The following is a 17,178-nucleotide window of genomic DNA, read 5'->3' on the forward strand; positions in this document are numbered from 1 at the left end:
ACGTGGACATGGTTGTGATGACACTCTATAATTCTTCCTGTCAACCCCATCAGGATGCCTGATCTGCTGGAATGTCAATGAGCTCGGTCTCCTTGGAACCACAGACAACTCAAACGGCACAATGGCCTTGTGGAGCTGTGCGGAATGCAGTGTGTGGGCTTGCATGTGTTCGTATGTGTGTGTGGCTTTATGCCTGTGTGTATCAAGCCTCTGGCGCAGCAATGTTTGCGTATGTGCCTTTATAGCTTTGTGGGCGTGCATTTGTCTGTGGTAGCAACAGGGTATTTGCATTTGCTCAATCAAATTCATCTCAAAGTCAAATATTTTCTGTGATGATTTATTTATGATGTTGTTAGACGTTACATATAATGTTGAGCTGTAGCCTGAGGCCAATTGTGGGTGACATCCAATATGTGCCGTAGGTAAGGTAGAGTAAATCTCTTAAGTTAATCTATACAACACACTCTTGATTGGATTGCGTTTGTCCCTCTTGGTGTATAAATGTGTTTTCTGTATGCATCAGGCCCGACGGCTCCTCTGTATGACCTTTGCCTGGAGCAGTCCTGTATTCCTGCGGGCCGTGTTCTGCACACCGATCTCCAGGAAGAGGGGTATGTGGAACATGCGGACGTAAGGTCACCTCCTCACACCGAGCATGAGGGACATGTCGGACTGCACACTGAATTCTAAAAAGATCCCCCCCCCTCTTTCCTGTTCCTCTTCTCCTTCGCCCGTCCCCTGTCACAATAACACAACAGGCTCCCTCCATTAACTGTTGAATTCAATTACTCTGGCTGGCATTATAGATCTGCTGTCTTTCTTCTCTCAGGCCAAGTGAAGAGTCTATGTTGGGGGTGTTAAAATCATACACATCCGGGACTTGGACTGCAAAACTGCAACAGCCTGTAATTACATGTTAACATGTTATAATGCAATTTAAATCATCAATTTATTCTGGCAGGTGGACATTTTCTACACCGGAAAAGGTTTTGCAATCTGAGAGAATACCATTTGTTTTGTTAATAAAGAAAGGAATCAATTCAATCACAAACAGAGCTAGAAGGAACCACAGAATGATATCTATTTCTCTGGAGCTTGAAATGAGATGAGTTATTTAGTGTGTATGTGTGTGGGAAGCGGTTCAACTATGTGAATCCGTGGTGAGATTGAGGTGTTTAGAGTTTTATTGTGCGAAACCCTCATAAGATTACTCCATTCACTCTGTTTTCAGGGGATTAAAGAAAATAATATACTCTGCATTTGGGGGATTGACCAATCAATCGTTGGCCGTGCAATCAATACTACAATTATGAGAGAAGCGGCCAGCTAACTGTAGAGAGCACTGTATTTCACATTTAAACTTCGCTGAGTATTTTTGGTCACATACTGTGAGGACAAGCACTATTTAATGCCATGGTGTGCAAAAAAGGTACAATGCATGCATGCAGACAAGAGCATTATAATTTAATAAAAGTGCCGAGGCCATTTCATTACAACCAGAAGAATATCAATATAACTGCATGCTAATCACTTACCCCGACCAACCGTGGAAACAAAGGGCTATGGGTATAATTTGCATATTCTGAACTAACTTAGGTGACAGTTGCTGCTTTCCTCTCATGTGATCATTTTGCCGGTAACATTTGATGAAATGTGCATTAAACCCAAACCTCTCAGGATCAAAACAGAAGAAGAGGAGCCCTGGGGTTAAAACACATTTCGGTCATGCATCAGGGGTTTTAGTGGGGTTGGTTCATCAGGATATATGTAAGAATTGTAATTGTACAATGTCAGCGTTGCACTTGCACATATCCCACAGCTGATTAAGAGATATATAATGGGTAGCTGGTTTTACAGCGGCTGATGCTTGTGCAAATATGCCTGAAATAGTGCAAGGAATCAGCTGATTTCAAAGACCATACCAGTGTTTTTCATATCACAGTAAGTGATGAAATCAGCGTAAACATTTACTCCTCTTTATTACCAACTACACATTATTCTTTTTGCATCAGAGCTACTGTATCAATGCATGATAATAAAACTAAAACAATGGAGTGATTCAAAACCTTTTCTGGGTGGTGAGTTCAAGAGCTTGTGGGAGCCTTGCGATTTGTTGTTTTGGCCACAGTCTATAACTTTCATTAGTATTTAATATAAAATATAGAATTAAAAGCCTCTGGTATACTTTGTAAAATGATCAACAGTAGGGTAAAGTATAAGCAAACATGTACAAACACTGGTATGGTCATTTAAAGTGACCTATTCAGATGCTATGTTCTTTTGTTGTAGACCATATCAACATCACTTAACTCATCTAAGAATAAATAGGCTGCCTTCTGCAGGAGTGCTTTCTCCACCAGTCACAGATCAATGACTTTCAGTGAATAAATTCCCCTCTTAATGCCCGGAGGGAGCAACTGCTGTGTGTTAGTGAATGCAGGCAAACAGGTAGGGGAGAAGAAAGTGGAGGAAGGAGGGAGGACAGAAGGGAAAGGGAGAGTTGACATGTTACCTGGCTATGACAAACAGCACACAACTGACACCCAAGCAAGCCAGCAGAATATACATCCAGATATCGGGTGAGAGGGGGTTGAGGAAGGAAAAGACTCCGGGGTTGGTGCCGTTGGGCTTGCGGTACAGGATACTTATCCCCAGCGTCATGTAGGGCTTTGAGAAGTCGATGACCTTCTCTCTGACATAGGTGATGGCCAGAGGAGCGACTGCAAGGTCTACTTTCTGCAATGAGATAATAGGGATGGAGTGGGGTGCGGTAGCGGTGGTGGGGTTTGGAAGAGTGTTTGAGTCCACCAATAAAAGACAACCAATCAAATTAACATCTTATTTCTGTTTTACAGCTGGTCAATGCGTGCAGGAGGTAGAGTCATGACAGAGGAGAGAAAATAGCCAGGGTCATTAGTTCAGATTAGCAGTTAAGAATTTTTCCGGAAATTACAGGTTACATGTCTGAGCCTTCTTATGTAGTGTCACAGGTGAGTCACTAAGGCAACAATTTTAAGATTAGATGAATCTGTGACAAATAAACCCTGTGTCTCCTCCGAGCGCAAGATTAGCCGTCTTTGGTGCTAAGCGCCTACTCTGAGTTATTTTTTCATAATCCCTCCAAGAAATGATTTACTCGTCAAACAGTGCCAGATTTATAGTTTCTATTTTGTTAGATGTTCTGCTTAAGATTTCTGAGATTGTGTAGCTGTCATTCTTTTGTTTCCTGCTGCTCATGCTAACTAACTATAATATATATATATTATCATAAAGTGAGCCAATGTAACTTTGCCAAACAGCATCCAATGTGACCACAAGTGACAATTATGGAATAATGTTGAATGCTAAAATGAAGTAATGAAGTCAGCCACTTGACTCAGTAATTTCAGTTACACAGCATTATCTACCTAAATATTGCTGACATTAGCCACCATAAGCAAATGGTCACAGCAGACCAAGTAAGGCTGTAATGTATTTAAATAGAGTTTAATCACTTATGAATCCAACTTCTCATTTGTAAGAGGAAAAATGTGTTATTTCCGCTTTCAAACATGACATATTCCAGCTTTAAAAATCTTAATAGTCAGTTTGAGATACTTTCTAAAATATGAGTGAGTATCTTCAAACAACAAGGAATAAAGCAGGTTGCTGCACTGAAATTAATTAACTTGATTACAGAAAATACTTAAAACCAGAAGATTTTCAATTTTACGCTCTAAAAAAAGCACCACGTGAGTGTTAAGAAACTGCACACACGTTTAGCTCTTATTGTTTTGAATCAACTAGCAATGAAGAGCAGCAAAATTAAAATGAATTGAAGCAATCAATTACCCACGTCTCAGCCTAGTAAATAAAACTGCTAGAAAATGTTTCTTATCCTGCTTATTAAAAGATTAATTTGTTTATATTTAGAGATGGATTTTTTTTGTTGCATTTTCTGCATCTTACTATGTGCAACCCTGGTGATGGTTGACTCACATGGTCCATGAGCTCCCGCACCATGCCGTTCCATTGGCCTGTGCTCTCATCCAGGGCGCCGTACTTCCCATCTTCCACCAATCGCACCTCATATCGGAAGCCCAGGATGCCAGAGAGCTCCCTTAACAGGTCGATACAGTAGCCCTCAAAACGATCGTTCCCATACAGAGGCTTGTCTGACTTCTTAAACATCACATATGGCTCCTCCTGTTCAGGGAAAATAAATTGGTGTACAAGTGTGTCTGTCTGTTTTGTATTCGATATTGAGCTGTTTTTTTCCTCTGTGTGTTTGTTTGTGTGTGTGTGTATGTGTGCGGCTCGTGTTTTCATTTGGCTGTCTCTACCAGTATGGTGGATACGCGCAGGGATTTGTTAGCCAGAGAGTCTGTGATGTTGGATGTCTTGCTTTTGTGAGTCTCTGTCATATTCAGACCGCTGGGAGGATCCCATGTTCCAATCTGTTGAAACAATTCAGTGTCAAGTTTATATCACCTTGTCTTGTCTACCGATAGGAAAAATAATGCTTTAAAGCTTCCAGACCCACACTTTCTCTTTTTTTCCCTGTAAGACTCAGAAGCCACACAGCATCAACTACATCGATGTGTAACACACCTTTTCCAGTCCTTCCTCCTTCAGACTGATGACATCCAGGTCAAAATCTGTCCTCAGTCCATTGGTCTTGTTGAAGAGAACACGTCCTGTCAAACCATCCCAGTGTGCCTAAATACAGGAGCATACAGCATAATAAACTAACATCCCAAGCTTTCAGCACCGTCATTCCATTAACCTTAAGGTATCGCCTTTCTCAAGAATATCAATCTTACCGCTAACCATAAAACTTTTTCTGTCCCAATTATGAATTCCGTCTGACTCTCCCCTCACTGTCTATCTCAACAACATAACAAGAAACAATAAAGCAGCGAGAATAGAAGCAGGTTTGACAGGTAAGAGTTCATTATGCATGTGGTTCATTGTGCTTGAAGTTTCACTTCAAAGCCATTGGAGGAACAGACGGGCATGGAGAGCGATAGCAGACAAAGGAGGGGGAGGAAGTGCCAGATACCACAATGGCTCATTCTGAAAATTACCTGCAATGATACTATCCACAGAATGAAAGAGCTTTATAGAACAAAGCAAATGGCTGACCCTGACTAGAGTTAAGGAGACACACACAGAGGCTTTGATATAAACACAGGTGGAGATATGCACGGAGAAAAAGTGGGAGAAAGAGACACATCACATCACATAAAAAACATGTCGTTACTGTGGACAATGCAGCGGTCATTTAGATAACATATTGCTGAGAACAGAATAAGCAATAAACTTGTTTGGGTGTTTGTTCTATCATGATGATCACAAAATGAAAACAGTGATGCAAAATGTGCGACTGAGCTCACAGAAAGGCCAGTGATTTACAAAGGAATTGTTTGCAAACATGTGATTGGTCAATATAATATGCCCAAACTACAGTGTTCAGCAGATTCAATAGGTCAGAGGTCAAGACAGGGTGCACATTGATTGCACTGATGGCCTTGTACCTCTTTGATGAGGCTGATGAAACGCCCCCCGAAGCGCCATGGCTTGTGGCGATTACACTGCAGGGAGCTGACGGTGATCTGCTGCGATTGCTGCACTGCCACTGCCACCACGTGCACGGCGTCGTACATCAGCGCTGCATCCGTCTGCAAACAGGGAGGTAGTATCATTAGACAATTTTATAACACCTGCCAATACATCTGTCCACATGACCTTTAATCCGTCCATTTGTTCACCTGCCGAGGAACATAAGAAATCGTGTGATGTCTCGGGTGACTCGCTTTACTCTCCAGTCAGGACAAGAGAACATAAATTAGGAGTAATGCTAGCAGTAAATGCCCCGCACAAATGGCACAGTGTCTCTGCCTGTTAGTAAAAATACCCAGCTACTGTCTGAGGCAATGAGAAAGCTCCGCCAGGGAGAGTCTCTCAGTGGAAGGCCAGCCTGTCACTGTGAAGACTAATGGTTCCTGATGGGTGTGCCTGTTCCCCCAGAAAGATTGAACGCAAAACAGGCGCCAGTGCAGACGGGACTACTCTGACTGGTAGGCTTCGTGTAACATACAAAAGTACACAGGACAGAGCATGGCTGGGATACATGGTGAACTGCATTGAAAAGGACGTACGATAGCCTTCCATATAACCCCAGTAATAAGTCATCAAAGGGAGTAAATGCTCGAGCTGAAATTACTCACACTGACATGCTGAGATTTATCTGCACCTCTCTGCCTGACACACATGAGTTGCTTTCATGCAGTCTGTCCTCACAGTTTGAGACACTCCACATTTACCCAGGTCAACACATTACGGCTCAGCTCAGATCCTCTTTCCATGGTCCCACACAGGCTGAAATACACTGTGGTGATCTTATTTGACAAGTCCTGGATGACCAACCTGTGAGGGAGTATGAAAAATGACTTTGAGACCACAAAGTATCTGCAGCTATAGGGTATATTTGTGGATGTGCTGGCTGTCAGAGAGAATGAGCAGGGCTTCGGTAGAGCTGGGCGCACAGCAGGAGACCAATGAGCTGCTGTTCAGTTCATATCAGCTCCCTATGTTCTCTCGATAAGCGCAGTGGAGCATCTACGCCATCCATGTGGGAGAGAAGGAACACACAAAGGGTCTGGGAAGGGAAAAAAAATTATGCTATGTGTACAATTTATCCAACATGTTGTTATGGTGGCCAGTCAATTACAGAAATAAATCTTACTTCCAACAGCAAGAAAAGCGAAAATTCAACATAGACGGGAGGGAGTTTATGTGTGGCTGCGGTGGTGGGCAGATTGTCAGTTTTAAGCTTGTCATCCAGTTCTCCTGAGCTTTTGGAGTTGGTGACTGCTGATGTCAAAGGCAGCAGCAGATCAGAGGGTGGGAGACCGATCTCTGCACTCTTTCATCCCCACTGCTTCCCTGGGAAAGTCAACAGCTAGTGCCATATCTGCTCTCCCAATGCAGGCAGTGTGTGGCTATGTGCGTGTGTGTGTGTGTGTGTGTGTGAGCGCGTCTTACTCAAGTTGTGGGGACATTGTGGGAACTCACCCTTCTTCTGGGTGCTAAACTCAATTCCCCAATTATTTTTTAATTCTTTACCTTGGTTTAAGGTTAGGGTTAGGCAAGTAGTGATTATGGATCTCCAGGAAATGAATGTAAGTCAATGTTATGTCTTCTGAAGTGACAGAAACACAACTGTGTGTGTGCATGTGTGTGTTCATGGCAAATACTGATTAGGAAAAGAGTATGTCATTTTGCTAATCCATTTCTTGAATAGTTGGGAAGAGTTCCACAGACAGTCAATATCCAAACACTATTTTCTCCACTGAAGGGAAAGTTCATCATGTCCTATCATCCAATTATTGTGTTATCAACTATATACAAAGACATGCAGTTGGATTGAATCCAGCCTCATTTTATTTTTTTACGGGAATGTTTCTAAAAAAGGTCAATCTGATCTGAGAAAAGTTTAATAATCAGTTTCAGTCCAACTGCATCCCACTTCAGATGTACATGATACATTTTGAATTCATTTATTCAACAAATTCACTTTGGAAATTATTTTATTTTGACTGTGACATGGTGGGATTCATGCAATTCAAATTAAATCTGTGCTTCCTTCTACTTTTTTTTTCACTTTAGTTTTGCTTTTGACCTTTTCAACTTTCCTCTGATGACCTCGACTTTTTCCTTCCGAAAATCAATCAATATCACATCCCTATTCTTCCATCTACAAACTCTTTATTCATTTGGGTCAAACTACAGCTTGCACTGTGTTTTCTACAAAGTCATTATACATATAAATGTATTCTGTGAAAAACACTCCTGGGAAAATAAACCTGACAACTTCTTTACTTAAAAACATCTTTCAACAACTAAAACTAAAAACAGATACAGTTTGAAGTTTATTTTTATTTTACTTTTCATACAGAATTGTGCCCGAGTATGAAATCCAGCTGGGATATTTTAGCACAACCTTGATGTCTGACTGAAGGCTGATAATTTCAGAATTTTGTAAATGACAGAGACGACGTTATGATGAATCATATATGAGTGCAGTATAATGTTTGAAACAGAAGACTTTAAAAAAGCCTTATAAGATGTTACAATGGCAATTTTATAGAGTGATACAGTAACAATATATACATGCTTCATCAGCAGCAGTGTTAAGACTTTCTTTATATTGCAACATTAGAGACAGGCATTTGTTTACTGTAACATAAAGATTGATTAGGCTACAAGATGTCAGTTTATTTGAGAACAGGAGTTTATTAGATTTTTACAGAAGAACCACAGTTGTGTATGCTGCTGTGTTTGTACTCTGAGGACAAACTACTCCGCTGAATCCCCGTCAGCCTCTTTGTTTGAATGATTTATGTCATTCTATTAGCTTCTCCTCCGACTTAACAGCCATTGCTGGAAATATTTCCTCCATCTTTAAACTTTTGATTGCCGTGATATATCAAATATTGTCTGGCTCAAAAGATTTATATGGCACAGATCTTTTCCCTACTTGCCTTTGGAGCAGAACAATTCCTGAAAATCCCTTTGTGATGGAAACAAAAAGAGGCTGGTATCAAGTAGAAGAAGGAGAGATTGGGGGAGGGGAGGGGTGGAATGATCGCTCACAGCTCTGGCAGATTGCATTCAATTTAAAAACAATCCAAGAGCGATTTTGATATTTATTTCAGAGCCAAGCACAGACCCTGTGGGGTGTTTTAAGTGCTTTAAGTGAAACCAATCTCGAACCCCTGGGTTTCAAACAAGATGCCCAAAACCTTTGTTGCCATGTCTTTGTCACATCTGTTTCTCCAACACCCACATACCCATCTGAAATCACACAATCCCCTTCTGCTTCAACACAAGTACCAGTCCACATACCCATTTCCTACACTTAATGACACACTGTTTTAGGGCTGCAGCTAACGATGATTTTAGTATTCGAAGCTTCTATAGATTATTTCAATGATTCATCAAGTTACTAGGCTCGTGCAGACTACACGACTTTCAGCGTCGGCCGATGGCCGTGCAGTTCACTCAACTTGCCGTAATAAGACGGCAGTCTTTAAGTCGTTGTGGCGTTCACACTACTTGACTGATCGGTGACAGGGGGTCACACACACTACAGGAGCTGACAACACCTATGGCACCCGACGCTGGTTTCCAAACCACTTTTATCAAGAAAGGATGGATTAGTACACGCAGGTAGCAGGGATAGTCTGAGCTACAGAGAGAGCTGCACAGTGTTAAAAGGTGCAGGTCCCCGACACCCAGTTAACTCTTGACTGTGAGGTTACAACTCACGGCCCAAAAAGGAGAACAAACGCACGTGTGCACATTTTCAGTTGAGGACTGCAGTTTACTTTGGCTAGCCTTCAACTCAACAATCAATCCTGATTTCAGTTAAATGCTAAAGTTGCTGTTACCTTGTCTGTGGTCCGCTGGCAGAGCTTTGTCATAAGACGCCGTCGTGCTGTTGCCGAGGCGACAAAAGTTTCGTTTTACGGTGGACGGACGGTAACATTACAGAGTTGTTGTTTTCTTGAGTTTGAAATAATCCCATACTTTGGACACTTTCTCTCTCTTCCCCCACTTTGCAAACAGCTCCATCATAATCACGTCGTGTTCACATCTTAAACAGGATGTGCGACAGTAATAACTGTCTCTGCGAAATACTGTGCTGTATAGTTACATGGATTAAACGAAGCATCGATGCAAAGAATTTGTGTCGAAGCATTCTATGAATGGATTTTATCGATTTAATCGATGAATTGTTTCAGCCCTACACTTTTTTCCCACACCTTACATCTTCCTTTCCAGCTTGATGCCTCAGTTCGTCTTTGCATTTTCCCTCATAAGCATGATACGTGAGCAACATGCAAATATTAACACACAGGCGAGATGTGTGTTCGCCACACACACAAACAGGGACACAATCAAACATAATGACAAACCTCAACTTGCAAGCATCCCAGAGGCATGCCTCATTTGTCATAGTTGCATGCAGTTTCCTCATTTAGAACAGGTGAACTGCAAACTCTGCTTAGCTACCTGCCGTGTGTGTGTCTGTGCGTGTGTGTTTACACAAATATATTCTGTTTCGCTGCATCAGTATTCAGACCAGCTCTCCAACTGTGCATAATTCCATAATTCCTCTGATAATGTTGCACCCCGAAAAACGACATCTCTCTTTCTCCTCTCACCTCTTCTCAATCAGTCGTCCCCGTCCCAGAATTCCTCTAAACACACACATGTACGCGCGCACACACACAACAACCACACCACAACTACCCGTCTGATGATGGACGTGTACTGCGGCGGCTTGTGTGCAGTGGAACTCCATTGTTTATACATATCATATACATCTGATTAGCCCTAATGAGATTAGCACTGACCTGTTATTCACCATGCATCACTGGGCTGCAGCTGCCAGACACAGAGCAACAACACACACACACACACACACACACATACACACACACACATACACACACACACATAAACATACTCAGACACACATACACACACACACACACACACAAACACAAACATACTCAGACACACATACACCGGCAGGATTGCCATCAGCATCAGAGTCACAGTGTCAGCGGGAGAGAGAGAAGCTCATTGTTTTCTTGAAACTGAAGTCACTTTGCCCTCAGATCACAGAGGGGCCCATGGGGTTTGATGATTTGATAGAAGAAGGAGGTAATTATTCATTTCATTCCATAGTTTATATGTATTTGTTCTGCTTCACTGCACAGTCTGTGCAAGTGTTTGAGTCACAATTTCAGCTGTCAAATAAATGACTGCATTTCTAGACTTTATTTAGTCCAGTTTTAGCAATTAAATCTCCCCTAGTCAAATATAATTTTGTGTAAACAATACACCACGATTCTGAATTTCTACTTTAATTTAAAATGGTAAAAATGTTTTTACTTTAATTTAGATACTGTATCCTGGCTTTGTCCAGAGAATAACAACAAAAAGACACACTGTGGTTTTAATGTGGGTTATGTAGCACTCAACTTGTATTGTATATACTTCTGTTATTGTATGGATTAAACAAACAAGATATAATGTGTTAATTAGTGAGCTGTATAGGTGTAGGTAGGCAGATTTGGTTTGATATGAGTATGGTATCAATCTCATTTAGCTCATTTAGGTCCTGGTTAGAAGGCAAATATGTGTATATTCCAAAATGTTGACCTATTCCTTTAAAATCCAGGGAGATGCTTTTAATGCCTCAATTTGTTGTTTTTGCTCCTGTTAGCTCTACTGTAGTGACTGTAATGTAAGATGTAACCATGTATTTCTAGCACTGGTGTGTTACATGAGACCCAGGGCAATGAAACTGAGTCAGTGCATAGAGAATTGTGCAAATTTTCACTTCTAGTACAAAAATGAAATGACAACAGTCGAAAAACACTGAAATGTGACAAGTGATTTATGAGCCACATTATGGCCGTTTCCAGCCTCCTAGCAGAGAAGGGAGAGCAGGCAGTGTCAGATCATTTTGGTGGGACAAAGCCCATGGGTAACTTGTGCAGTGCCATCTCTCTCTCTCTTTCTCTGTCTGTAACTTTTCCACTCTGTCTCTGTTCGTCTCTTTCTTTCTGACCGCCTATGTACTGCCCCAGTCCCTCCGCAGTCCCTCCCTCCTCCCTTCCCTTCGATCTCTTCCTCCATTTCATCCTTTTGTCTTTCTGCCAGTGTCTTCCCTCTGCCTTCCCCAGTTGCTCTCTACAGTTTTTCACTGAGCTGTGCGTGAGTGTTGCTCAGAGTGTGAGTATATGGGGGCTTTGCCAGTGCCATCACTGTCATTTTTCCTCTTTTTCTTTTGTGCGTTGGAGGTTTAATCCGTTTCTCACATTGCATTTCCACATGCTGAGGCAACAGAGCAGCCTTCTTGCATTTTTTTCTTAAATGAGGCTTTTGTCACAGGGAAGTAAGACTGGCTTCTTCCGACGAGGACCCCTGGGTAACAGATCCATTGATGGTGCTGGATTTATGTGAAAGCACATTCATGGTTTCATTGTAGATTTAAGCACACTTTAAAAGGGGATAAAGGACTACACTGCCGAGTTTTTTGGTTTAAAAGAAAGAAACGGAAAGAAAGGATCCTGTGGGAGTGCTGAGAAAGTGCACAGAACTCTATTGATGTATGTCTATATACAGAACATTTATTCAGCACTGATTTAGTGTTATTAAAGCACCTCTTATCTTATCAGCTACTGACAGATGCTTGAATGCTGACACAACCTCCACCCTGACCTTACACTGTACATTTTTATCAATATCTATGTGATCATTTTGTTCCAAGAATAAATTGCCACAATCACTATAATCTCTTTTTTTACCCTCCAATGACAATAAATAGTAATAATTTGTGGAAAAAAACAGAAGCCAAGAGAAAGTTATCAAACGCTGAAAACACACTATTCGTTTACATAGTTAAATGGGAGAAACAGTTCAAACATGCACAGACTGCTCATGCTAACTACCTAGTCCTGCTTCTGTTTGTTCCAAACAAACCACTGGTTCCGCTGCCAGAAACACTTGCACACCAGAATTTTCCATTTAAAAATGTATCTAATTTTGAGTGAAAGCAAAAGCAATAAGCAGAAAACATTAATTTAGTAGAGTTTTTAGAGAGATTTTACCTCCTGCTACATGAAAAATTAAGGGATCACCAAAATGATCACAATTAATCATCAGGGGACCATGAATATCTGTACCAAATGTCATCAACTGTTGCTGAGGTATTTCAGTCTGGACCAAAGTGGTGGACCCACCGGCTAACAGATCTACATAGCCATGTCTAGGGTGCCATCTTGATTGTTGCGCCCGATATTACTGGGAGCTGTGTGACTGATAAAAACACAACTCTTTTCTTTGGCATTTCCTTCGAGTTAAGTCTGTTATTATTCCTGGCAATTTTAATATCACTATATATCGTATACTGTATATTATAATGTTTTATTGCTGAACTTTTACTGTGTAAGTAGTGTCTTGTTGTTGTATTTTAACCTGTGAAGCACCTTGGCCAACGTTGGTTGTTTTATGTGTGCTATACAAATAAAATTGATATTGATATTGATTGATATTGACTGCATTCTCTCGCCTTTTTCTGCAGAGGAGAAATGCCGCTTTGGAACACACATTCTTTTTTGCTGTCTCGTCCGACCCGTAGTAGCTACATACACATCCATGGTATCAAATGAAAGGTCTGTTCAATCCGGATTGATTGAGCAGATCCCGTCACTGTTCTCAAGTTATACGCCTGCAAAACATTGGTCACAGGAATATTGATCAATATTCACTGTTTTTATCAATATTTCAATGTTTTAGTAACTTTATGTTATTTGGAATCTGGCTGTATGGACATAAATAGTGTTTAACTCCCAATAAAAGTCAACATTTAAACAGTAAATATTGCCAAAATATGGACATTTGCCTGGTAATATGATAACTGTTAGAGTTGCATTATAATCCATTTCATGATGGTTTTGATGGTTTATTACATTTAAATGATAGCTTTTTATATTGAGGATATATATTTTTCTTTATTACATCTCCATTTAGTCTGTAGTAAAATAAATATGTTAATATACAATGGATTTATATTCCTTCTATTGCATTCTGACCTTTCAAAGGAGACCAGAATTATGCATCTAGGCCAATAGGTTGAGGAGTTATTCCTGATTCATTTTAGGTATGTCATTTTAGGCGTTTTTCATGGAAAAAGGTGGCGGTGACCAACAGGTTAAATCTGACAAAAGATGTTCGGAATGCTCTGAGCAGTGGTGTCCCACCAGACCCTTCAGGCAACAGCATGCTGTTGGCAGCACTGTCCACTTCAGAGTCCACCTTAATTAGCACCACGCTGCCTAACCTACATCTGATTAAGTGGCTGTTTAACATGATGGCCTTTCCTCATATTTAATCAGCCTCCAGCGAGGTTTTTCTAAAAGGCTTGTAGGTGGCCACACCACAGGTTATTCCTTCTCTCTGTTCATCAGCTACACTTTTCCAAAATTTTCAGAATAACAAAGCTTTTACGATTCAACCCCTTTGAAAACAGGCCAAGACATGGGTTATGATTAAACGTTGAGTCACACTAGGCTTCATCAGCGACAACCAGTTAGACCTGGACCCTACAGAGTGGAGGAGAGGAGGGTTTGATGGAGGATTAAACAGTCCTACGCATTTTGCTACCATGTGGTGGAGAGAGAGAGAGAGAGAGAGAGAGAGAATATGCCATCCTTGATTCATAGAGTAAACAACACAGGCAGTGTTAATTACATCTGGGTTGCTGCTAAACAGAGGGCATTTTGCAGGGGTCTCCCAAGAATACCTGGGAAGGTTGATGCTATCAGTTTCGAAAATGGGTACTATAGACTTTTGTTTCTACTATGCTGATATTACAGAATATGCGCTAACATTTGATTTATAATTTTTGTTTGTGCGCATACATGTACATGAAGACAGTTATACAGTGGTAGCCGTATTCAGATACTTCATCTAAGTAATAGTTGTATACTGCAATGTAAAAATACTCCAATACAAGTGAGGGCTCTGCATTCAAAGTTGCACTCATGTAAGAGCACTAAAGTATAATCAGCAAAATGTAGAGTGTACATAGTAACATTAGTAAAATTAATCATTATGTAGAATTACCCATTTAAGATTATTATGTTACTGGATTATTAATACTTAATATAAGTGGCATTTTTAAATTATGTAGCTGATTTGAACAATGTTGAATAGTTTTAATATATATTACAAATGTGTCATTTTCTATATGGTGACTATAGTTTTTTAAAATCTTAATCTGCAAAACAACTATTAACTTTAACTGTTGAATAAATGTACTTTTCAATTTCCACCACAGCTAATGTAGGATTGTATATTTGCTTGTTTCCATATGCAAATATATCTGTGAACCCACACATCTGTCTATGTGTACAGTATTTACTATATTCCTGTGCATGTATGTTTCCACTTAAATCACTACTGCATTTTCATACTATGTATGTGATATACAGTATATGTATGTGTATGTGTGTGTCTTGTGTGTAGGTGGGTGGGCCGGGCTCTCAAGGGATGATAACTTGCCAAGAAATCCCAAGGCTAGACAATATCTCTGAGCACAAGTGTGACACACAGCTCCTGCGGGCTGCACAGGCCTCCAGGGGTGGACTGTATGATAGTGATCTGATGATGGTTATAGCCCCTGATTGGATAGGCTTTTATTGTCCTATATAACATCAGCAGGCACCGTCTTGCATTATTGTCGAGGAATGTCTGTTGTGCATATGTGGGTGCTACTGTATGAGGATACTAATAAGGAATCTGTTTGGCCATATTTTGTCATTTTAACCTATTTGTATTGTATTGTATTCTCTTTTTTCCTTCCTTACAGTTTAGTTAACATATAAAGAAAATACATAAGGAGAAATTAAAGTAAAGTGTGTCAGAGAAAGCAAAATCAAGGGAAAAAGGATAATACATTTTTCTTTTCCAATTCCCCCTCCCCATCTCTCTCCCGCTGCCTGTTTTCACTCACAAAAGCCTTCTATGGACCAGGGGAGCATTGGTGCTAATAATGTTGATGCTGTGCCAAGCCCAGCTGGTGGTGCCCGGCACAGGGCATCGAGTGTCTGCTCTCCACAGTTGCTGTCTTTTAAAGGCTCTCTCCTCTGCCAACTGGGATCAGAGGGAGGGAGATCACATTGCTCTAATGGACGCAACCAACCTGTGAGGAGCTCAGTCTGGTAGCTCTATCCATCCTTCACCAAATACAACATCGAAGCATCATGCTATTCTATGTAGCTGCGAAAAATAGGTGTGTTATCAAAGCACCGGAGGACAGGTTGTAATGACACCTTGTTAGAGCCTGACATATGTCAACATATACGAGAGAGAAGATCTATTATGATTTACAGTCCAATATTTTTTTTTTAAAACACAGACACATTTATACTGAACCCTCTGTATGAGCTGCATAATTTACAGTTGAAAATAAAATGTGCAAGTCTTCCTTTGGGGACAAATTATGCTATGGATACACTGTTTCTGTACTTCTCTACTTCAATTGCTTGCTATTAATTGAGGTTAAGGTTAACGTTACTTTATTGTCTCCAGTAGGAGAAAATTGCATTAAGGGAATAGCCGCATCAAAACCAAACATCACAATAAAAAACACATTCAATGAAAACACACATACAAACATTTGCCTGAGACAAAACAACCAAGCAATTTAGTCCCAAAGCCATTCACCCTGTTAAGAATCACAAAAAATTGAAGGCATGCATCTCAAAACATACACATCTTAGTACATAAATTTCAATTAACTATTATTACTTAGTTGACATATATATCGATACTAATAATATACAGTATGTGATAAGCTAAAATTGGCCGATAATATCAGTCATGCTGCTGAATCGGTTGGCTGCTGAACCAAATAGAATCTACTGCACAATACAACTATGAGGATATTTGATGTGAGCTTCAATTGACTGTAGATCTTATTTAAGCTGCAGGGTTAAAACTGAAGTCAGTTATGAACAAATAAAAATGAATCCCCAAATACTGAATCTAATTTCCAGTTAAGTTTATTTGTGCAGTGATTCATAACGGGCAAAATTACAGAATGTGTCCTCTATTCAATATCATATTGACTGGGAAACACCGATTTTGGCTCAACACCCACACAGAGGATCCTCATTTGGTTGGAATTATGTATGAATGATGCTCAGTGGGAGAGGGATTCATGTGTTGGTATTCTCTTCCCATTGTCAGATTGCAGTCAGCTATGTGCTACCAAACAACAAAGCAGCCAGAGAGGCCAAACCTGAGCCAAGATCTCCTGTTCGGAGGAGCCACCAAACGCAGGGGGGACTGAATCATTAAACAGTATGTGCTCAGTGTGCTTCACACTTACATACAGTACAGTACAAACACACACTTGTATGTAAACACGCATGGTAAAACACCTTCTAACCAGAGTGTAGCTGCGAAATAGAAAGTTCCTCTATCCTGGTCTCACTGTGTGGGTGGCTGCTACTCTATTCCCAGCAGTGCCTGTTAATGCAGCGAGGTGTCTGTTCCCCCCCCCCCCCCCCCCCCCCCCCCCCCCCCCCCCCCCCCCCCCCCCCCCCCCCC

The 17,178-nt window shown here is 40.8% G+C and overlaps 1 protein-coding gene across 4 annotated transcripts in view; it reads right to left on the reverse strand.

The window, feature by feature from the left end:
• Window positions 1-17,178, reverse strand: part of LOC123977290 (glutamate receptor ionotropic, kainate 2-like) — a 64,503-nt gene that overhangs the window by 16,201 nt on the left and 31,124 nt on the right. For all 4 annotated transcript variants that reach the window (XM_046059865.1, XM_046059864.1, XM_046059863.1 and 1 more), the window contains 5 exons: window positions 5,517-5,660; window positions 4,591-4,698; window positions 4,323-4,436; window positions 3,979-4,185; window positions 2,513-2,736 (listed from right to left, as the gene is read on the reverse strand). In XM_046059865.1, coding sequence (XP_045915821.1) covers window positions 2,513-2,736; window positions 3,979-4,185; window positions 4,323-4,436; window positions 4,591-4,698; window positions 5,517-5,660 — 797 coding nt within the window. The remainder of the gene's footprint in view (window positions 1-2,512; window positions 2,737-3,978; window positions 4,186-4,322; window positions 4,437-4,590; window positions 4,699-5,516; window positions 5,661-17,178) is intronic.

This window comes from Micropterus dolomieu, linkage group LG10 (assembly GCF_021292245.1).
Source record: "Micropterus dolomieu isolate WLL.071019.BEF.003 ecotype Adirondacks linkage group LG10, ASM2129224v1, whole genome shotgun sequence".
In the NCBI taxonomy this organism is placed as follows: Eukaryota; Metazoa; Chordata; class Actinopteri; order Centrarchiformes; family Centrarchidae; genus Micropterus; species Micropterus dolomieu.